Raw genomic sequence first — 23,603 nt, forward strand, 5'->3', positions numbered from 1 at the left:
TGCCTAGAAATTTCATGATTTGGGGACATCTTAAAAATATTTCCTTGCTATAAAAACTTAGATGTAGATAAGAGTTTCTGTTTCAACCATGCAAATTTTTAAACACTGAAATCCCCTGCAATGAAACAAATATCAAACCTCTCTAATGGACAATTTACTCTTCAGCTGCTTTCACATTTTGCAGACCCAAGAGAAACGTCCTCCACTCTCTCACTGCCCTGCTGTATGACCAAATCCTAGAAATAATCTATGGATTAGAGTGATCAAAGAATTTGAGAATTTCTAAGTACCTGCAGAATTGCTAAATACCTGCAGAATCTCTAAACACAGCTATGTGTTTTCCCAGTAAACTGCAGCAAGCAGGAGAGAGGGGAAAAACCCCTCACACAATCAATCATTTTTTAAAAAATTTCCTTCCACACTGAAGACACTGCCTGCTTAGACTGAGGCACATTCAACGGCAAGGCAACCCTGTCAGAAACATGAAAAATACATCCACAGAATCCAGATCGCCCCTCAGTGAAAGCTGCACTGCACACATTGCTAGCAACGTGCATCTCAGCAAACACCCACAAACTGTATGTTATTGACAACATTCAGAATAAACACAACACAGAAACACAGCGAGCCTTCCCTATTCCATTTCTACTTCGTTATCACGCTCTCCCGGTCTCGATTGAAGAAAAATAAAAAAGTCATTACCTGTATGAAGAGAACCTGTTAATAGTCTGAGGAGGTACTGGGCAAATTTCAATATTTCACGTTTACACCGTTTTCTACAGCCACTCATCTTAAGCAACAAGGTATTCCTCTGAGGAGAGCCAGAAGTCTTTGCCAATAAAAAAGAGACAGCCTCTGAGGGGAAACTTCTGTCTCAGTTTGTGTCACAGGCTGCCTCACAACTCCTGTGGAATTAGCTGTTAGTGCCTCAATCGGAAATTCCTGTAAAAAGCTAGAGAAGCCGAGACAGGCAGAAGAGGAACGGGGTGGTGAGAAAAGGCTGCTTCTCAGAATGGTCCCCAAGTTCTTCTGTGGCACAGACAGGCTGCCCTTCACACTTGTAGGGACCTAGGGAGGCTCAGCTCAGCATCCCCCCTCCTGGAGCGATCACAACCTCACCGACCACTCCGAGGGAGGCGGGGCCTGGATGCCAGCTCATCAATGAATCAGCATGGAAGCCAGGGAGGGGACAGATGACAGGTCACTGGGGCTGCAACCCTTCGGATACTCATCAAAGGAGCCTGCTAATGCAATCCAGCCCGCTGCGGGGTGAGTCTGAGGGTCCCAGGCTGTGCAAAAATGTTTCCAAAAATAAAAGGCAAGTAGGGAAGCATGCTGTTCAAGGTCAGACACCAGACAGTTCCCTGGCACAGTGTTAATCAGATTCAGAAAGCCTAATTGGTGGGACGGCTCCCTGGAGGCGCTGACCCTGACTCTAAAAAGCAGAGTAGAAGGTTTACCTCCCCATCCAGGAGAAGCTGTTCAGTCACAGAGAAATACCCACCACTTCGGGGGCACAGAGGTGGAAAATCAGCTGCTTTCTGCACTGTCCAGGCTCAGGTATTTGGAAATCAGAAAAAAAAGTCGTTTTCTGCTTTAAAATACAGTAGCCTGGAAACCACAACTTTTAAGCCCCTATGCTTCGCCTCCAGGTGACTGAGCTCCGAAACTAATTTGCTGCGTTAGCCTCAGAGGAGAGCCTTCCTCAGTTACTTCATATTTCTAAAAGGCAAATTACAACTTGCTAGCTCCCTGCCAATGGACTTTCTTTTTTTTTTTAATATATTTTATTGATTTTTTTACAGAGAGGAAGGGAGAGAGATAGATAGTCAGAAACATCGATGAGAGAGAAACATCGATCAGCTGCCTCCTGCACATCTCCCACCGGGGATGTGCCCGCAACCCAGGTACATGCCCTTGACCGGAATCGAACCTGGGACCTTTCAGTCCGCAGGTCTACGCTCTATCCACTGAGCCACACCAGTTAGGGCTGCCAATGGACTTTCTTTGTTTTTTTTTTTTAATATATTTTTTATTGATGTCAGAGAGGCAGGGAGAGGAAGAGAGAGATAGAAACGTCAATGATGAGAGAGAGTCATTGATCCGCTGCCTCCTGCACGCCCCCTATTGGGGACTGAGCCCCTAACCCGGGCATATGCCCTTGACCGGAATCGAACCCTGGACCCCTCAGTCTGCAGGCCGTCTCTCTATCCACTGAGCCAAACTGGCTAGGGTTCAAAGGACTTTTTAAAAACATGTTTTTATTAATTTTACAGGGAGAGGAAGGGAGAAAGAAACATGGATCGGCTGCCTCCTGCACAGCCCCTATTGGGGATCGAGCCTGGAACCCAGGCGTGTTCTCTGACCAGGAATCAAACCAGCCACCTCGTGGTGCATGGGGCAACGCCCAACCAACTAGGCAACACTGGCCAGGGCCTAATGGACTGATTTTATTAGTGGGCACCATTGGGAGAGTCTCCAATTTTCACCAAGTACTTTTCTATTAAAAGGCAATGTTACTGCGGTAGGCAGTCGCTTTGAAAGCCAGAGGGCGATAGGCTTGCCTTAGTTAAAGGCGAAGGGGTTTTGTCTGGGTTTTGTTTTTCTTTTCATTCTTAAATCCTTGGGCAGGCTACAGGGTTTCTCTTCATTCTAATTTATACTCCAGGGATTTGGTCTGTTTATTTTGTTTTTTGCTTGTTTTGTATACATGTAAATATTAAAGAGATTTAGTACATATGGATATGTATTCTCCAGCTTTTAAATATCTACACAGGCTCTTTTTTTTTTCTTAACAGTTGTGAGAATTCTAGTTGGAACTAGTATTTCCCAACAATACCATGCATGAAATGGTGTTCTTTTACAATAAAGAAAGAAGCACTCTTAAAATCCTAGAATTAAACAGATTTAACAGTAACTCCTTGTCTTCTATAACCCTTCCCATTCCCACCAGACTCTGTGGAATAATTATTTAAATGAAATCATGAAGCATGCTCTCCAGAAATTTTCAGGACTTTCGTTGAAAGTGTCTGAGCTACAAATAGATCCATACTCACAGGTTAGCAACATACTTCTTAAAATTCTTGCTCTCATGCATTTGCCATAAGGGATGGCGTCCCTAGTTTAAAATAGGCAGAAAACATACACAACTGCGATTGTATGGTTTGGCTAATTATTTTAAAGCCTCGTTTTTTTATCTATAAAATGGGGATCAAAATATTTAATTTGTTTGTTGGAGAGTGAAATAAGATAAGATACTAAGCAGAGCACTTCCATGCATTGATGCAGAAATTATGTATTGAGCCTTTGTTATGTTTCATGTATGGTTCTAGGTGCCAGAGATAGAACAGTCAGGAAGAAATGGAAGCCCTGCATCCAAGCTTGCACGTCAGTATAATAAACAACAATTAAACAAGGAGTAAATAAGAAAATATCACTTATGAGTAAGTGCTGCAGAGACTATTGAAACCAGGCTGGTAAAATAGGAAGTCAGTAGGTTGAGTGGTCAGGAAATACATTTCTTAATTACGCTGGGATACAAATCACACAAGAAGGAGCCAACCATCAGCCATGAGGTGTTTGGGGGAAAGAGCATGTCAACACAGGTAGAAGCTTGTGCAAAGACTGCAAGCAGAGAATGGGCCAAGCATCCTAAAGGAACAAAAAGAAGGATGCAGCTGCTGTGGCATACCTCCTGAGCCAGGAGGCACTTACAGATGACTGCATAGAGGAAGACAGGGGCTCTAGTCAGAGCATACTAGTAGGGCCTTATAGCCAGGGCAAGGAATTGGGATTTCAGTCTTTGTGATATCTCTCCAAGGACTAGGGACATTTTGTGATCTGTCTGCTATGAAAAGGGTGAATCATAGGGAGCAGGTGTGGAAGAATGAACACCTCTGAGGGCATAACAGTGGTTCAGGTGAGAAATGCTGGTGGCCTGGCCTGGAGTGGAAATGAGAGGAGGTTGGTTTCTGGATATATATTGCTTTCTGGATATATTTTGAAACAATAAATAGGGTTGGGAATAAGGGAAAGAGAGGAATTGAAGATGACTTAGTTTGGAGCTTGAAACATTAGATGGATATATTTAATGAGTTGATGAAATAGACACACTGCAGGTACACTACAGGAGTAAAGAAAATGAAAAATTCTGCATTAAGATATCTTCAGTGTACTCATAATTTAAGATGTAGTTTTACAGACATTTGACAACTTATGTAAAATGGACCCATTATTCAAAAAATTTTAAAATTAAAATAATCTACCAATGAAATAATTTGAACAGCCTTATAATTGTTAAGTAAATTTAATTTACATTTTTAAAATTCCTCAAAAAAAGAGAACTTCAGGTCACGTGGTTTTCCTACCAAATATGAAGAAGAATTAACACCAATTCTTGACTATCTCTTCCAGAAAGTAGAACTTGTTTTATGTACTTAGTATTATTCTGATACCAAAACCAGACAAAAACATAACAGAAAACTAAACACAAAAGATCTCTTACTAATATAGATTTAAAAATCCTTAACAAAACATTATCAAAGAGAATTCAGGAATATATAAAAAGTAGTACATATAATAGCCAGGTGGGTTTCATTCAAGAGATATAAGACTAACTCATTATTGAAGAAAATGAAGCAATTCACCATGCTTACAGACTAAAGAAAAAAATAACATAATCATACCAACTGATTTTTTTTTAAAGCATATGACAGAATTTGACACCCATTCATGATTTTGTAAATCTCAGAGAAACAGAAATAGAGGGCAGCTTCCTCAACTTGGTAAAGAGCAAATACAAAAACCTACAGGTAACATCCTACTTAATATTGAGCTGAGGGACTTAATGCTTCCACCCTAAGATCAGGAACAAGGCAGGAATAAATGTCTACTTCAACCAGTGTTATTCAACATAGTGTTGGTAGTACTACTCAATGCAATAAGGTTATAAAAGGCAATTAAAGCAAGCAATAAAATTATCTTATTTATAGAGGACATAATTAACTATGTAAAATTTCTCAAGGAATCTACAAAAACAAAACAAAACAAAACAAACAAACAAAAACAAACAAACAGAATTAACTACTGAGTTTGGCCAGGTCACAGAAAACTAGCTAAACATTCAGTTGTTTTACTGAGGAATTAACTGTTGTGCTAGCAAGGAACATGTAGACACTAAAATTTAAAATCCATTTCTTACAATTTCATTAAATTCATTCATTACATGTCTTATAATTTCTTACAATTATCTCAAAATAAAAAGTTACCTTACAATTAAATAAAGATAATTTTCAAAATACCTTTTTAGCTCTTACTATGCTTTAAGGTTATAGGTCTGAATATACACAAGTGAACCAAACAGACAAATCTAGTGGTTCATGAAGCTTATATTACAACTAAGGACTCAGTGCATGAATTTGTGCACCTTGAAAGGAATTGTGGGCCACGAGGCTGCCGTGGGCACAGGGGCAGGTCTCAGCCCATCCTCTGCATCCCCGCCTGGCCCCTCCCACCATGGTTCCCAGTCCCTTCTCTGCTGGCAGACTGCTCCCACCGCTGCTGCTCCCACAGTGCCGGCCCCACTTGCTTGCACCTGATGACAGCACGGAGCAAATGGGGCCAGCGCCAGCAGCAGGTGTGAGTGCCAGGCGGGACCACAGCAACACGGGAGCAAAGAACTTTCAGTAACCACCAGAGGCTCACCCCAATGACAGCTATTGGTGCCCTGCCTTGGTCTGGCGACCCTGCTCACCTGCTCCACCATCCCGTCATGGCTGACGCCCACCATGTTTCGTGTGTGCCCCCTGGTGGTCATAGCAACCGGTTGTTCGGTTGTTCCCATTTGGTCTATTTGCATATTAGCCTTTTATTATATAGGATGGCGAAAAAGAGACAACACAATGAGTCAAGGAGAACTGAATATGCTGAATGGTGATGTAAGTGAAATGGAGTGATCATAAAAGTCTTCATTGAAATGACAGTTGAGCAAAGAGTTGAAGGAGGCGCAAGAGTGGGCCATATGGATACCTGGAGGACACATGCGGGAACTTTCTCTGCATCTGCATGTTTCCACAGCCTCTGACAGGCAGTCAATACAAATAATTCTGTTGGGGAACTTTCCTGAAATCAGCTCTCTGTAAAGGCTCATGCTTGATGTCAAAGCAATTACAAATCACTTTTTTTTAGAGAACCACCTTGCCTGTATCTATTTATTGTTGGAAATTGTTAGGGGAAATACTGTTGTTAATGTTATCCTGAAGAAAGCACCAAACATAATTAGTTAGATAAATATAAAATGTCAGAGTATTAGAAAATTTTAAAAAATGCTCCCTTAATGATAAGCTAATGAGGATTAATATAACCATTATCTCCAAAAAGTATCAATAATCAAGGTTGCATGCTCAAAAATAAGAGATGTCTTTAATGTTTCAGAACTGCTTCAGCAATGCAGCTGTCATCACAGAAAACTGTAAGTGAATTTTATAACATGTCATCAAGGGTTTTCTTGATGAATAAACTAATAAGCATCTTCAGCATAAGGTACAGAATCTAGTAAAGTTTCTTGCAGTAAATTTCTAGCTAAGTTTAATATAAAGGCAAACTGTAAGGTAAGAACTAAAGGTCCTATGATGAGGGACGATTCCACAGCAACCACTAGTCATATGTAAGTTACAGAAAAATCTGAAAGTGTGGGCTCATTCCATTTGTATTCTCATTGCATTATGGAGAAACTTATTTTCGATTTATTTTCTGACCAGTTCCTTTTGAGAAGTCTAAGTTCCAAAGAAAGTAGATTTTAAATACACTAAGATCATTCTCAGTGCTCCTTACAATGGTAAAAATCAACGTGATTGGCTGATTAAGGGGAGATGGTTAGCTTTCCTTTAAGGAAAAAAAGAACCCACTGATTCCTAAGAACACCATGCCAGGGTGGAGTTTTCCCCCAAACCCTACTTCTCTCAGTACATCTTGGTGCATTCTGTGTATCTCAGTGGGAATAGACATTGTTATGCTTTTCAAATTGTCACAAGTTGCAAAATTAAACATGTGCAGCTTAAAAATAGCTCACCATGGGGCTGCAGAGAGCAGCAGAGCCTGGAGGCAAAGGCACAGGTTTTGAAAATGGGTCTTGATAAAATATCACACTAGCTCCTGTCCATTAGAGAGGAATGCCCCAGTGCCAGGTCCATTATTATTCCAGGAATATCACTGTTCACTTACTTTAGTGAATAAAGAGTGTGCCAACATTCTAATAACTTGTGCATCAACTTTGGAACCAGCTCTGTGAATACCAGGAAAGTCAAAATCAAACCTTCTGTCTTAAGAAGTTCTTTCTTGGGCCTGGGTCAAAATCAATAGAAACACATTTAATCATTATTCTAGGTAATACCTGGATGATACTATCATTCATGTTTCCTATCATCATTTAATATCCTACAAGGAGGCTAAAACTACTGATATGAGAATTAGGAATCACATTGGCACTAAGGAACTGAGATAATGCAAATAATTACATGTAAATAGAGCCACAGAAGTATCTATTTAATACAGATTAGGAGACTGAAAGAAAAAACTGAAGGGCTAAAGGAGTAAAATTTTTTTCCATAAGATAAAGTTTTAGCTGTTGTTTTGTTTTGTTTTGTTTTGTTCTCAAGAGGGAGAACCATAAATTTTCATTCATGATTATTCAGGGGTTAAGTAAAAAGTGTGTGTGACATAACCATTTATTTTAGGGACACAGTCCATCAGAAAAATGTGCCCCCTAGAGCTGAAGGCTCCTTCAATGAGACTCCACCCACCCTGAGCCCTATCAAAAAGCCTTATTATTATGGTGAAGGGAGCTGGGAGGAGATGCATTTCCCTGATGGAGACCCTGGGAAGTCAAAGTCAGGTGCACGTGCTGTGCTTAAAAGTAAGTACTCATTGGAGTGTCCTGACAAGCAGAGATGTGGCTAAGATGGTGGGGGCAGGGCATGGAAACAGGTTTCCACATTGGCATGCAGAACCTCAAAGGAGAGTAGGCTGAAGGCCAGCAGCAGGTTGTGGCCTCCCAGTCTCATATTTACTCCCAGATTGCAAAAAAGAGGAGCTGACTTTTCCCAAGGCCCATTCTTCCACAAAATTAGGCTGAAAACTATGTCCTGAAAATTATGATATCAGCTTATTCTCTCTGTGATAGACCCCCCATTTCGGATGAGCCTTATAAAGATGTTGCAATTTAGCACTGGAATGAATATCAAGCTATTTGCCTTTATGAGGACTCATTTCACTCAGCTATTCAGCAGGCTTGTAATCTCCTGTCTTAAAACAACACAAAACAAAAAAACACTGGGGGAATTAAAGCAATACCTTCTGACTATATATTAATTTTAAAGTGTTGATATATAAATATATTTAGCTTCATAGAGATCCCTGGAACATATCCACTTCCATTTTATCTGCACTCTTGCTTGGTGTTTCTCAAAGTGTGGATTTTGACCTATGTATCTTAGAACTATCCTAGAATGCCAATTTAAAATGCAGCTTTCTTCAACATACAGACTCAGAAGCTCTGAATATGGGCCCGGGAATCTTACAAATTTAGCATCTCCTGAGTTCTCAAAAACACAGAACTTTGGTAATCTAGGCAACCTAAGCCAACTACCATCTTGGAATGAAAGGTCGAAGGAAAGCGAAATTGCAATCTGAAGCTGATGAAACTATGGTTCTATGTAAGTTCTAGGCATGCTTCAAGAATCTGTCAGATACTTCAGCCAAAAGCCACCTCAGGTGGCCGCCTTGGAAAGGCATCCCCCGCCTTCCACTTCCAAACACATCACAACTGAGCCAAGAAGGCTTCACTTTCCATTACATCAAAGGCAATAAATGGGCAGCTTTAAACAACCGGGTTGCTCTTTTGGCTTCAACAAAAGTCATCAGCCACAGGCAGTCCTGTGGTGTCTATTCAAATCTAAGGGGCACACACAGGTTTAGCGACAATGCATTTTTTAAAGCATTCACTTTTTTAAGTGGGCGGAAGGTAACTAGTATAAAGTTTTATTGTATTATAGATAGTGGGTGTCATGAATAGGCATGACCTTTGGAATCAAAGAATGGTATTTGGTTCCTAGCTGTAACTCTTTTTTAGTGATTTTTTTTTTTGAGAGATAGGAAGAGAGAGAGAAAGAGAGAGAGAGAGAAACATCAATGTGAGAGAGAAATATTAATCAGTTGTCTCACACACACATCCCAAGTGGGCATTGAGCCCATAACCTGGGTAAGTGCCCTGATCTGGAATCAAAGCCACCAACTTTTGGTGTATGGAACAATGCTCCAACTAACTGAGCCACGCAGGCCAGGTTAAGTAACAACGCATATTTATAATATTTTTATTAGAATAGCCAATGTTTAGAAACAATTATACCATGTGCATGATTTAAATATTAATACCCAATAAGCTAATTCTCTTCCCTCTATTATATTTCTTAAAGATTAGTCATTCTTTTTCAATTTACCTGTTATGTCTGATTTTTCAAGCAATTGTGAGCAATCTAAATTCCAACCAATGTTTCTTTGATTTTATTTGTTTTGTTAAAGAGAGACTCAGGACTTTCCACCCTTTTCTCTTGAGAAGTGAAGTTCCAGAAAATAAAAATTTTGAATCTGGGGTAACTGTGAAGAGCAGTTTATAATAAAAAAGTTGAAAAGAGCAATAAATTAGTTGGTCACCCTCTTACTCTCTCTTAACATACATCTATGAAGACCTGATTTAGGCAATTTTTATTGAGTTTCTACTACTTACCAGGCAGAAGTCAATAATTAAGTTTTAGATGATGTTAAGGCACCTAGCAAGCATTTGAAAATGCTGCTCTAACATTCAGAATAAATGTCAAAATTAAAGGTCACATGTAGAAGTCATCCATGTAGAAGTAACAGTTAAAGCTGTGTATGGCTAGAATCCCTGAAGAAGCCAGATGTGACCTACAAGGCTGTTGTCACATAGTCTTAGTTTTAAATGGCCATGCCCTATTTTTCATCCAAGATAGACCTGCCTTACACTATTTATTTCTCATAAAAAAGATTTTTAAGGAGACGATACAAATTTTAATAAAAAATTAAAGAGCTTAAAATACAACCAAGAAAACAAAAAATTGTCTGAAGATTATGGAAAATAAGTGTAACATTGAAATTGAAATATTCTCAATTTGATTTGTTCAACAAGGAGGAATTTCTGTACTTATGTAAATACCTAGAAATATTTGAATCAATGGCATTAGATAATCAAAGAAACATATTTAGCCCCTAATATCATATACCAGGTTATGATTCTCTTTAGTGTGAGTGATCCATTTTGAAAAGTTTCTGCTAAAGTTCCCATCGATGCTTTTATAACATTAATGCCATGGGCCAAATGCTAATAAAATAAAGTAAGATAAACTCACACATCCTCATCTTCCCTTTAATAAGTGCCCACATCCTGTTATGATAACCATGGGGGCCGCCAGTATATGCAACTTTCAGATGAAATTGGACGGGAGAGCACACACCAGCGTGTCACTATGGAAAACAAAACAGTAAAATGGCAACACACAACTCCTGCCATCTCCCCAAACTATGAATCCTTGTTTGACTTCCTTAAAGCAAAATGATGCTGAAAATAAGGACGACTTTGAGACCCCATCTCACAACTCTAAATTCCACTGTGACAAGCTGAAGACAAAGAGTGCCTCCAAATCTTCTGAATGTCCTTGAGTGTGCCCGAAGGCGTCACTTCCCCCAGCTGTCTGGAGGAGCACGGTGCCCACACGCCCCTCATCTTGCTGCCAGAGCCCCTTCTCATCCGAGCAGCGAGATGAAATATTCAGGACCCCGCCATGGCGGTGCAGAGCACAGTAATGCAGGGCTCTGACCTTCCCCAGGAAATTCAGTCAGGGGGCGAAGGCGTGACAGCGGGTGACACCGTGCTGTCATGGAAAACCCCTAATGCAGCTTTCATGTCATACACTCTCCAGGACGGTAAACGCACTATTGAACGCTCACTGCACAAGCTTTACTAAAAGCCTTTTTAATGCATGCTGCCAACTCATATTCAGATCCAGCCACAGCCCACCCGCTGCTGCAGGTGAACTTCGGGGCCCTGGTGCCAGGAGTGTGAGGCTGAGAAATGAGAGAGTGCTGGACTGAGTGTGGGGCTTGCATTCGGGACCCCTAAAGGGACCAAAGGTAGGCAAGCTGCTTTGGATCTCAATTGCCTGGCCTGCCAAACGAGGGCATTGAATTAAATAACTCTCGCTTTCTGTTCCAACTAAAAAACAATATCTACACAAGGGGCTCTAGATATATATGTTTTAAACAGCCACGCACAGTGTTCCATAATGTGAATGTCCTTCGGCAGTTTTCAGGGCTACCGCAAATAATACTGCAATAAGTTACCTTCTACACACAGCCTTATGCCATGGAGCTTTTATTTCCAGAGGTCTGTGACATTTACTTAGACACATGCCCACTACGTATTATTGAGTGAGAAAAAGGTTACAAAAACATCTATATAATATGATTCTATTTTTTTGTGAACTAAAACTACATTCTCTACATGTGTGCATCCCATTTGCAAAGAATGACATCCTACTTCGTTGGGGGAAAAATAGATGATATAAGAAAGAGGGGCAACAAGATGGAAGCTCTCATGATATATGCTGACATTTAGAATCCAAAACTATAAAATTTATGAAAATATGGAAAAAATTAACATCTACATAATAAATGTACATAGATCGAAGGAAAACATTAATTTCATTGATGATAAATTGAGACAATTTTTACTTGAATTTCTTCTGTTACGTTTATATTGGTTTTGCAGAAAAGTAACATACACAGAAGGGAAAATAATGAGTCTGTGATATGAAATTACCTTAGAAGACCTATGCCTGCAAATACCAATGATGTCTACTTATTGAACATTATTTATGGGCAGGACACTGAGGTGGAAAATTTTGCTGAGTTATCTAATCTTTGCAAGAGACATCTGAGGTAGTTCTTATTATCCTCCTAAAAGGATGGAGGAGCTGAAGCTGAGAAAGATTAACTAACTCTCCTAAAATCTTTGTGGTATCAACTATCACATCTTAAATGTGTTCCACTCTGCCTGACCCCAAAAACCTACGCTCTAAAACATTACAGAATTTCATAGTCCACCTTTCTGCTTCCTGTGAAGCCTAAAAAAACCACATAAATCATTTATAGGGTTACAGTATTAGATTCCCTCTTTTACTATATAGCTATCTATACTAATAAAAGGGTAATATGCTAATTGGAACAGGTCAATCAGACATCTTCCAGTCATCCAGTCCTCCTTTCCAGACAAAGCCATGGTGGTGGGGGATGAGGCAGAGGAGGCTAGGGCAATCAGGCTGGCAGGGGAGCAGTTAGGGGCAATCAGGCTGGCAGGGGAGCAGTTAGGGATGATCAGGCCAGCAGGGGAGGGCGGTTAGGGGAGATCAGGTAGGCAGGCAGAAGGGTTAGAGTTGATCAGGCAGGCAGAGGGGTTAAGGGCAATCAGGCAGGCAAGCAGAGTGCTTAGGGGCAATCAGGCAGGCATGCAGGTGAGCGGTTAGGAGCCAGTGGTCCTGGATTGCGAGAGGAATGTCTGACTGCTGGTCCCAGATTGGAGAGGGTGCAGGCCGGGCTGAGGGACACCCCCCTCTCCCCACCGCTGTGCACGAATTTCATGCACCGGGCCTCTAGTTAAAATTATAACAGATAAACCATGTGTTTTAGAAGTACTCAAAGCAAAAGTTAATATGATTGCTTATAAAAATAATGACAAATATTGACTTTTACCATTCTTGAATATTTTAACAGATAAAATAATTTTATATAGGGACCTAGATATGCTAATGCATGTAAGGAATTTTACAAGATAGAACTTAGCAAACTTAGTGGGATTTATTTTCAATTGAGGTAAGTCTGTTATTGTTGATCCTATAGAGTAACTCCTTGTATGCCAGTAAAATGGGATGGGGGGGCATTTTTCCTCCAATCTTTCATCAGTTTGAGAATTACATTTTCCATGTTTTTATAACTTCTCCTTTAGCAAAGCACTTTATCTCATGGGCATTTTGGCACATTTTGAAGACTCGCCCATGGTTATGAGCAGAGATGGATTTTTCTTACATTATGTTTGCTTAGTCCTCTCTTATGCAGTCTTCTCTCTCGGTAAACTCTTTCCATCCCTTTCTCCTGATATGAGGCTAGTTTCTCCCTTTTATTTTGCTGCTGAAACAGATTCATTTCTGCAAACGTCTGCTCCAGCACTCCCAGCATAGACCAATGCCATGGCCAGCTGCTATTGTGTGGGATGTAAGGGCGATTTTCCTATTTAGAGATCTGAGAAAAGCTGGCCATAGCAGCAATTAGCCAATTTAGTCCCAATTCTTCTTTTCTTTTATTGCTTAGCATTATTTATTCAGGAGATAAGCTTGCATGGACATTCTCTTTAATATTGGACACCTTAGAAAGAGCAAGAACTGAGGACTTGGGCCATCGGCACTTCCTATACCAGTCCTTTTACTTACCGTCCATGATTTTTGCCAGATCATTTAAAATGTCAAAGCCTCAATTTAATCATGTGTGAAGGTAACTAATAATGCCTACCTAAAAGACCGAATCAATAAACATCTTATGAGAATTATATCCGATGCTGTATGTAAATCCCATTAGAAAACATATCTGGTATACTAGAGATGGTTCATCTATGGATGCTGCCACTGTTACTGTAATTACTGGTGTTATTATTATTAATGTGATCTGCTTCTTTATTCAAAATTGAGAAGGAAACCTTTCTAAAACAAATAAATAGTTCCTGGGGGCAGCATCTAAAGTCCCTTTAAGTAGAGGAATCTCTTGAATTCTCTTGTGATTATTATTTGAATAGAAGTTAGAGCCATATATAAATAATATAAAATTTATCTGCCTTCTTTCTTTTATTATGTATACACTAGAGGCCCAGTGCACAAAACCCATGCACTGGGGTGGGGGTGTCCCTCAGCCTGGCCTGCACCCTCTCACAGTCCGAGAGCTCTCAGGTGATATCCTACTATAGGAGGTGACCAGGCAGGCTGATCATCACCCCCACCCCCGTTGCCCCTCCGGTGCCACTGGTTGCTGCCGCCTCCGCCCCCCCCCATCACTGTCCCCTCAACTCTGCCCGCTGGCACACACCTTGGCTGGCCTGGGGCTGCCTGCTCACCAGCCCTGCCCCCTGCTGACTGGTCATTTCACCACTCAGTCGATTTGCATATTAGTCTTTTATTATATAGGCCACATTGGCTATCCAGTCAATGGGGAAAATGACTACAGTGATTGAACTTCATAGTACAAAAGCATGGAGAGACCCAGGGTGGGCTTCAAAAGATTGTGAAATCATACGGAAATGGTATGAGCATGTATGTATTTCTTGAAAGGATAGTTCAGAGCTTTCATCTGATTCTGAAAAGTTTCTAATAGCTTAGAAATAATACCTTATACTACACTAGATATATTGGAGTAAACAATTTATGTCATCAACTTTTTCTCTGCTAGAAACCTAAAGAATATATCAAACTTATGCCCTAAAAATATATTCTAGTGAAGTGTTTTGTCATCTTTTTGAGATGTGTCTCCTTTGATAAATGTACTAAAATTATAAACTTTCTCTTAAGATTACAAGGGTGTAGTCGCCCTAGCTGGTATGGCTCAGTGGATAGAGCATTGGACTGTAGACCAAAGTATCCTAGGTTTGATTCTGGTCAAGGGCATGTACCTTGGTGCAGGTTCCTCCCAGGCCTGGGCCCTGGTTAGGGTGCCTGCAGGGGGCAACCAATGGATGTGTTTCTCTCATATCAATATTTCTCTCTGTCTCACCCTCTCCCACTTTCTCTCTCTCTCTCTCTCTCTCTCTCTCTCTCTCTCTCTCAAAAAAAAAAAAAAAAAAGAATGGAAATATATCCTTCGGTGAGGATTTTTTAAAAAATAAAATAAGCCCTAACTGGTTTGGCTCAGTGGATAGAGCGTCAGCCTGCAGACTCAAGGGTCGCAGGTTCGATTCCGGTCAAGGGCATGTACCTTGGTTGCAGGCACATCCCCAATAGGGGGTGTGCAGGAGGCAGCTGGTCGATGTTTCTCTCTTATCGATGTTTCTAACTCTATCCCTCTCCCTTCCTCTCTGTAAAAAATCAATAAAATATATTTAAATAAAATAAAATAAAAGATTGTAGTCAATAATAGCTGGACCATCAGTGGTTCCTGGTGGTGACCTCTGGACCATAGAAGCTGGGAGTGGCCAGCCCATCTCTCTCTTTCTGGGCATATGAACCACTTTACAATCTTCCCCGGCATTTATGTGTCACACAGTCTCTATTGTCCTTGGTGAAAAGGTCATAAAAATGAGCCCTTCTTTACTACTGGCCATCTGGGACATGGGAAAGGAAGGAAAGAGAACAGGAAAGGGAGGGAAGGAGGGTGGCAGAGAGCGATAACAGAGTCATATACAAGGATGGAAGAGAGAGGGAGGAGTGAAGGAGGGAAGAGGGGAGAGAAAACAGGAAATAAAAAAGAGGGGAGGAGAAAAATAAAATAAAAAAGGAAGGGAAAAGATGAAACGGAAAATGGGGAGGGAGGAGGAGAGGAAGAGAGGGAAGGGAAGAGAGATTATAACTAGGTACTTCTGGCATGTTGATAGGTAGGTTTCTGAGAGAGATCTCGCCCAAACGCCTCAACTCGCTTACCCACTCAGCACATTTTCTCTGAGATATCAGGGAGGCAATTGAGGGCATCTGATGCACAGCTTTTAAAGTTTCCTATGAATGATATTTTCAAAAATCCAATGAATAATATTTTAATAATCTGTCTCTTCTGTGTTATATTTTATATCACTATATGCCATATACCAATGTGTGCTGCTTCTTTACCTATTGCCAAACTATTTTTTGGAGAATGGATGAGAGGACAGCATTCTCCTTAATGAACTGGAACAAAATTCTTTCTCTTCCGTATTTGCTCTTCTGTCTTGATTCACCTTTAGATGGTGTGTCTTTGCCATTTCTGCTGCAAGATAAAGTGTTTTCAATTCTCTTTAACAATGTGGGTTGGTGTCTTATGAGTTTCCTTTTATCAGGTTCAAGAAGTAGGAGAATTATATCTGCTCTAGAAATTTTCCAGGCCTACAAATATCAGGGGTGAGCTGCATCAGTCATAAAAAGTACTAATGGGAAAAAGTGACTTTATAAAAATTAATATGCTTCCCTCTTGAAAAGATCTACAGTTTTTGCAATATAGTTTTCAATTTTTTGTCTGTTTCTGGTACCATAATTGCAGAATATTTCATTTGACTCTTACATTATTCATTCCCTCCTTCATTGAAACATTTATTAAAGGCACTGTAAAATCAGGTTACTTTGATAAAACTTTGAATTCTTTAAGATCAGCATTAAAGTGGAGACACCAGGAATATATCTAACTGGAGGGAATCAGAATACAACATTTATTAATAGAGCCACATGAAAGCCTCTTCTATAATGATGTTAATTTTATGGGAAGCAGCAAAGGCCAAGAATAAGCGAAACCATTCTTGGTCAGCTCTGATGGTCAGATAGTTGTCCAGGACACCCCAACTCTATTAACCACTGTGATTCAGTTCACATATGGGGGGAATACAGAAAAGAGTTGAGATTATGAAAGGAGGCAGAAACTTCTGGTCCCTTGAAGTCCTATAATAAGGAGTCATGTTAGATAAAATTAGAGAACTTAATTGTAAGATGGTCTGAAGCAATGTTTATCTCAATAAGTGAGTCATTTGGGATCACATCCTCTCCCTCCTAGTCTAATGAACCCGTTCAAATGTCCTCACCTCCAACGCTGGTCCTGACTCATCCCTGTCATCCCCAAATGGCTTTGTTGATGGGAGCAAAGGGCTGTGATCAGAAATTGCTGTCACTCAGTTACTATAGTCATGCCACCTTCTGGGGTGACTGACAATTAAGAGCTCAATGTAGGTAATTTAGAAATAAATTCTAAGAAGCCACATCTCTCCAAATGCAGATAAATCGAGTGAAGCAAGTTATTTTTGCTGAGTCAAATAGTCTACTGTCCTTCCAAAAGGACAACTTCACACTGGAGTTACTTAGTTTCTATCACCAATAAGTCTTACAGGCTTCAAAGATGCTTGCACATCCCATAATTCTTTGTTGCCGGGGGCTGCCTTGCACACTGTGGGATCATCCCTGGTCTCTACCTAGTAAATGTCACAAGTACTCCTCCAGTGTGACAACCAAAAATGTCCCCAGACATTCCTAATGTTTCCTGGGGGAATCATCACCACCCAGCCCGCTGAGAACTCCTGTTTAAGACCAGGAACTTGATAAATGAGATCTCAGTGGATTCTTGCGTATAGTTCCAGTGACTCACATTTCACCTGTGGTTTCCACAACGTTCATTACATAATTCATTATATTAACTACACAGCTCCCTAAAATCCAAAGGATTATAATAAGCGAATCAAATACACTGGGCACTGCACACACCTCTATAAGAGCTGAGCTTTTGTATGGATTTGCACGAATTAGGCTATGGGAGACCAAGGGGACTGTATTTTCAATTCACCATGCAAGCCTTTGGCCACCTACCCTCAATCAGAGAAGCCTAACACTGGAACGAAGAGCAACTGCCAGCAGTCCCCAATTTTACTTTTGCTAGCTTGCTTGTTTTTCCCAGCTGGATTGAACTGATCACAATTTGTACATATTAACTCATTAACCTGATTTTTTACTTCCTTTGTTTTCTGACTTTGAGACCATTGATCACTGGTCACCCCAATGAAGTTTCACAACACAAGTGCTATCCAATAAGTGGTCAAGAAAGAATAAAGTCATTTGGTGATGGAAGAAGATTTAACTTTGGATATGGGTACACAGTGCAATATACAGATGATGTATCATAGACTTGTACACTTGAACCACAGGCAATGTCATTAATCAATATCGTCCCAATAAATTTAATTTAAGAAAGAAAGGGGGGAGCTAAGAAAAAAAGATATGGTCATCTTTGCTGCAGGGAAAACCCCGCTGTTGCCAACCATTGATGGTACCTGACGTTGGAAATAAATGAGATGCACATCTTCAGTACATGGGATGGAATATAAGGAAGTCAGAGAGGAGTGGAAAGGGAGACAGAGGGAAACCTAATTAGAGTAGATACCCAGGAACTCTGAAATGAGCTCCATTCATCTCAGAGGAACATAAAGAAATATAAGGGAGTCGATTTAAATTTATCATCTGCCTGCTGCGGCTCCAGCTGCTTTTCACAGAAGTTCCATAGGGAACCTGCGGGGAGAAAAGCAGTCTTATATGTTCACCTTGTTTGAACCTGGGGTGACAGTATTGAGAATGAATGTAAATGTGAAAATACGGTACTTCATCAGGGCCAAGGTTTGTGTCACCAACTCACCCAGAGCTAGGGAGAGCACAAGTTCAACAAGCATTTGTTGAATAATTAACTGAATGAGTCTATTTCTAAACCATCTAGAAACCCACGGGTCGATAAAAAAGAAATGCTTGTGTCAGGTGAAAGAACAAACAATAGTGGGAGGGCCAGTTACTTGATACCTTTTACACATTTGTCAATACCAGTCTATCCACCAACTGGTGATGGGAGTTCCTTTGGAATCTACATGTCTCCATGTAAACAGGACTCCTTTTCTCTTTTATGCTCAAGGAATGTGCATCAGGTCAGCGCATGTAATATCACAGAAAGTATATTCCATAGTAATTACAGTACACTGTTCTCCAATTTTTCAACTTATAGAAAAAGAATTAACAGAATAAGAGACAATATATGAACTTTCTAAGATAAATGGAATCTTCCTAAGATTACAGCTGATAGAGGTCAAGAAAATTTAAGCAAAACTCTGCCCTCTTGATTTTTCACACCCAAATGCTACCTTCCTTCCTTCCTTAATTCCTTCCTTCCTTTCTTTTCTCCCCTCCTTCCTTTCTTTTTCTTCCTCTCTCCCTCCCTTTCCCCCCGCCTCTCTCTCTCTATTTCTTTTTGTTTGGAGAATCTATCCATGATTACAAAGCTGTCCCCACCGATGAATGGACCATGCTTTACAGTAACAGGGAATGATTCAAAGTTGTTATATAACTTTAGGACCATGATTCAAAGTTTTGTTAAACTGTTTAGTGAGCTAACTCCAATGTTTTTTTTTTTGTTGTTGTTGTTTTTTAAATATATTTTATTGATTTTTTACAGAGAGAAAGGGAGAGGAACAGAGAGTTAGAAACATCGATGAGAGAGAAACATCTATCAGCTGCCTCCTGCACGTCCCCTACTGGGGATGTGCCCGCAACCAAGGCCCATGCTCTTGACTGGAATTGAACCCAGGACCCTTTAGTCCGCAGGCCAATGCTCTATCCACTGAGCCAAACCGGCTAGGAAACTCCAATGTTTAGGTACAAAATAATATTTCAGTGAAGGAAGAGACCTGATTTAAAGTACAGATGCCTAGGTTTGCAGCCTGTTTCTATCTTTATAGCTGTGTATCCCTGGCCAGTTATTTACCTTCTCTCCACCAAAAGAAGGTTATGTACAATTATTTCTGCACTGGGGCTTGGGTCTATGGTAACTTATATTTTTCTCTTTATGTTTTTGTTTCTCAGTTTTGTTTTGTTTTGTTTAATATTCCAATAATGACCATGTTTTTAAAAAGAAAGACTCTAAGTGGTGACAAGGCATCAAGTATAAAAGGAAGCATTAGGCTAGGTACCGCCTTTACTGTCACGCTATACAAAGTTCAATGTCAGTTATAATCAATATAGTTTCCATCTTTTAATCAGTTAATGGAGAATATAAACCACTTTCCATTTTTAAAAACCACTCAGTTTTTACAAATAAGTTATTTCTCGGGGTAAGTACATTAGTTCTTAATTAAAACTGACTAAAACTACCTCATAAAAATTCACCCACCCTCTCATTATCAAACACATTTTTGTTTTTCATCATTATGATGTTGACCTCTTACCTACACCTAATACTGTAATATATCCAATGACATTTTCGCTCCCACATCAATAAAGCATGGTTGTAAACTCAGCACTATTATTCACAAGATCTACACAATTCTTTCCTTCTTCCATAATAATAAACCAATTTAAAGTCACCCTCATGACCATATTAAAGTTAATTTCCTCCAAATTACATGTCATATTGATAAGACATGGCTTTGCATTTAGACAGTGTTTATCCTTTAAGGTGCTCTAATCACTGCCTCTGTGTTTTACTTAGCAAATACATCATTGGTGGAAAAAGAAAAAATAACATTATTTTCTTTCAGAAGTATCCATTTTCTGATTTTCAGTGAAAACTTTGAGTCTTTAAGATCATAAATGTCAAATGCAGTCAAATTACTATTCCACTAAGCTCATTAATCTGTCTTTCACCAGGAAAAATAAACCCCGAGGTGTTTCATGAATAAAAATAAACCCCGAGGTGTTTCATGAAATACCATTCATTCATTAAATCTCCAACCGATGCTGAAGAAAGCTGTCTAAAGGATTCTAAGCCAGCCCTGAATTTGGGGCTCTCATACCCCCTTTGGAAAGAGAGATATGAAACCAGTGTATCCCAGGGAATGTGATGGGAGGTCAAGGGGAGGAGGAAAAATGTGTTCAGGGTAGGCATTACTGAAAAGATCTTGCAGTGAGTTTTGGGAAATGAGTAAGTGTTCTGCAAGTGGCTATTGGAGAGTGGCCCCTAAGCAACACTGAGGCTTGAAGGGGCCTGCAGAGAGAAGGACAAGTGCTTCCCCAGGCCAAACTTTCTCATTTGTATTTTGCATATGCAGATTTAATTCCAGGAGACCATTTGGGCACCCACAGGAATTTTCAATTGATTCTAGAGAAATCACAAGTCCATTTAAATTATAAGAGCCAACTTGGCAAGATGGCAGGGTTGCTGGCTTGCTGGGTCCCTGACTGGAAAGAACACAGATGTCTGGCTCTCCTGCCGTGTGCTCCCCAGGCAGCCTGTGAAATCTCACAAAACGGGGTGTTGTTGTCCTTACACATATTACACTTTGCTATTTCCAAACCCTATGATGATATGTTTGTGCCACTCTGATTATACAGAATTGTAATTATTGTGACTGCATATACACACTGGCAGGCAGGGTGGCTGTGGAAGGACACCCAATCTGAGCAACATAGTAAGAAAAGTGGAATCTTCAGACAAAAAGGACAGACGTTCACTCCATAAGGATTGTTACTATCCACACAGCTACTTATCTATCTGCCCACCCACCTACCCACCCACCTACTTACCTACCTATTCATTTGACATACATTTCATGGAATAAAGCTAAACACCACAGAAACATCTACTGGATCACTTGCTGCCTTAGCCCCCATTGCCATATATTGTCCATAGGACAAGATCTCACATCGATGGTATAACTCTTCCAAGCATGGTGACTCAGGCCCCCTTTCTAAAAAACATACAACAAGAAAAAATTGTGAACGTTTCTGTACTGCTCAAATTAACCTCTATCCAAATCTAAAGACCCTCGTCTGAGGTGAGAAGATCTCCAGGATCCAAACGAGGGAATGAGAGTGGCTGAAGGCGGTTGTGCTAATGACCTTGGCTACTTCTCTGTTTCTGTGGAGTGACCTCACTTAGAAAAAGTTTTCAGACCCATCTCTGGTTAAACTGGAGGTTAGGCTTTCACCTGGTGTACTTGGCACCATCTCTTTCCAGTAATGCATAGGCCACCTGACAAGCTGTACAGAAGAAATATTGAGGTTGGCATAGCTAAAGGAGAAATATCCTATCTAATAAAAGAGAAACATGGTAATTAGCGTACAACCGCTACCCTTCCCATTGGCTAATCAGCAAGATATGCAAATTAACTGCCAGCCAAGATGGCGGCCGGCAGCCAGGCAGCTTGAAGCTAACATGAGGCTTGCTTGCTTCAGTGACGGAGGAAACCAACGCTCCCCGCCTGCCTTGCCTTGCCGGCCTCTGAGCCTGCAGTTTAAGAAACATTGTAACGAATATAGAAGCTAAACAAAACCCCAGAAACCTGCTTTCAGCGAGGCCGGGGTCTTAGAGCTGGAGTTATGCAGTGTTTCGATTATAGAACCAAAACAAACCAGATGCCTTCTTTCAGCAGCAGAAGCCTCAGATCAGGAGCCAGAGCTAAAGCTGGCCCAGAATAAAAAAGAAAAAAGAGAAAAAAAAGAAAAAAGAAGCAGTTGGCCTGAAAACAGCCCTCAGCCCCTCACCCAGACTGGCCAGGCACCCAAGTGGGGACCCTCACCCTGAAGGGTGTGTGACCAGCTGCAAACAGCCATCATCCCCTCATCCAGGCTGGCCAGGCACCCCATTGGGGACCCCCACCCTGATCCAGGACACCCTTCAGGGCAAACCAGCCAGCCCCACCCATGCACCAGGCCTCTATCCTATATAGTAAAAGGGTAATATGCCTCCCAGCACCGGGATCAGTGGAGCCACGAGGCCTCCCAGCACTGGGATCAGCGGAGCCGATAGGCCTCCCGGCACCGGGATCAGTGTGACAGGGGGCAGCGCCCAAACCCCCTGATTGCCCTGCGGCTCTGTGTGTGACAGGGGGCCGGGCCACAACCTCCCTATCCACCCTGCTCTGTTCGTGACAGGGGAAGGCGCCCCAACCTCCTGATCAGCCCTGCTCTGTGCCTGATAGGGGGGAGCTCCCCAACCCCCTGATCCGCCCTGCTCTGTGTGTGACAGGGGGCGGTGCCCCAACTCCCCTATCGGCCCTACTCTGTGAGTGACAGGGGGGAGCTCCTCAACCCCCTGATGGGCCCTGCTCTGTGCGTGATGTGGGGGGGAGCTCCCCAACCCCCCGATGGGCCCTGCCCTGTGAGTGACAGGGGGGAGCTCCCCAACCCCCCGATGGGCCCTGCCCTGTGAGTGACAGGGGGGAGCTCCCCAACCCCCTGATCGACCCTGCTCTGTGTGTGACAGAGTACGGAGCCCCAACCCCCCTGATGGGCCCTGCTCTGTGCATGACAGGGGGCAGCGCCCCAACCCCCAGATTGGCCCTGCTCTGTGCGTGACAGGGGGTGGTGCCGCAACCTCCCCATCGACCCTGCCTTGAGTGTGACAGGGGGCGATGCCCCAACCCAGCAATCTGCCCTACCCTGTGCGTGACTGAGGGTAGCATCGCAACCTCCCAATCCGCTCTGCTCTGTGCATGACAGGGGGGCGGCGCCCCAACTCCCCAATCGGTCCTGCTCTGAGCCCGACCAGGGGCTGCACCTAGGGATTGGGCCTGCCCTCTGCCACCCGGGAGCAGGCCTAAGCCAGCAGGGCGTTATCTCCCGAGGGGTCCCAGACTGCGAGAGGGCACAGGCCGGCCTGACGGACCCCCCCTTCCCCCCGAGTGCACAAATGTTTGTGCACCGGGCCTCTAGCTAGGGAATGAAAGAGATGAGTTTAAGAAAGCAAAGAACTCACAACAAATGGCTCAGGTGCCACTGGGAGATCCATCACACATGGCTAGAGATACACATGTAAACCTTTGACTAGACATGTAACCCATCCTCTCAGGTCATTAA

General features: G+C 41.7%; 1 protein-coding gene across 4 annotated transcripts in view; it reads right to left on the reverse strand.

The window, feature by feature from the left end:
- KCNIP4 (potassium voltage-gated channel interacting protein 4) overlaps positions 1 to 23,603 on the reverse strand; it is a 953,844-nt gene that overhangs the window by 753,985 nt on the left and 176,256 nt on the right. The window contains exon 1 of one of the 4 annotated variants that reach the window (XM_036330070.1): positions 703 to 1,115. The exons of the other annotated variants lie outside the window; for them this stretch is intronic. Coding sequence (XP_036185963.1) covers positions 703 to 790 — 88 coding nt within the window. The 5' untranslated portion in view covers positions 791 to 1,115. Of the gene's footprint in view, positions 1 to 702; positions 1,116 to 23,603 lie in introns of those variants that run through there. 4 annotated transcript variants of the gene reach the window in all.

Source organism: Myotis myotis, unplaced genomic scaffold, assembly GCF_014108235.1.
Source record: "Myotis myotis isolate mMyoMyo1 unplaced genomic scaffold, mMyoMyo1.p scaffold_m19_p_1, whole genome shotgun sequence".
Taxonomy (NCBI): Eukaryota; Metazoa; Chordata; class Mammalia; order Chiroptera; family Vespertilionidae; genus Myotis; species Myotis myotis.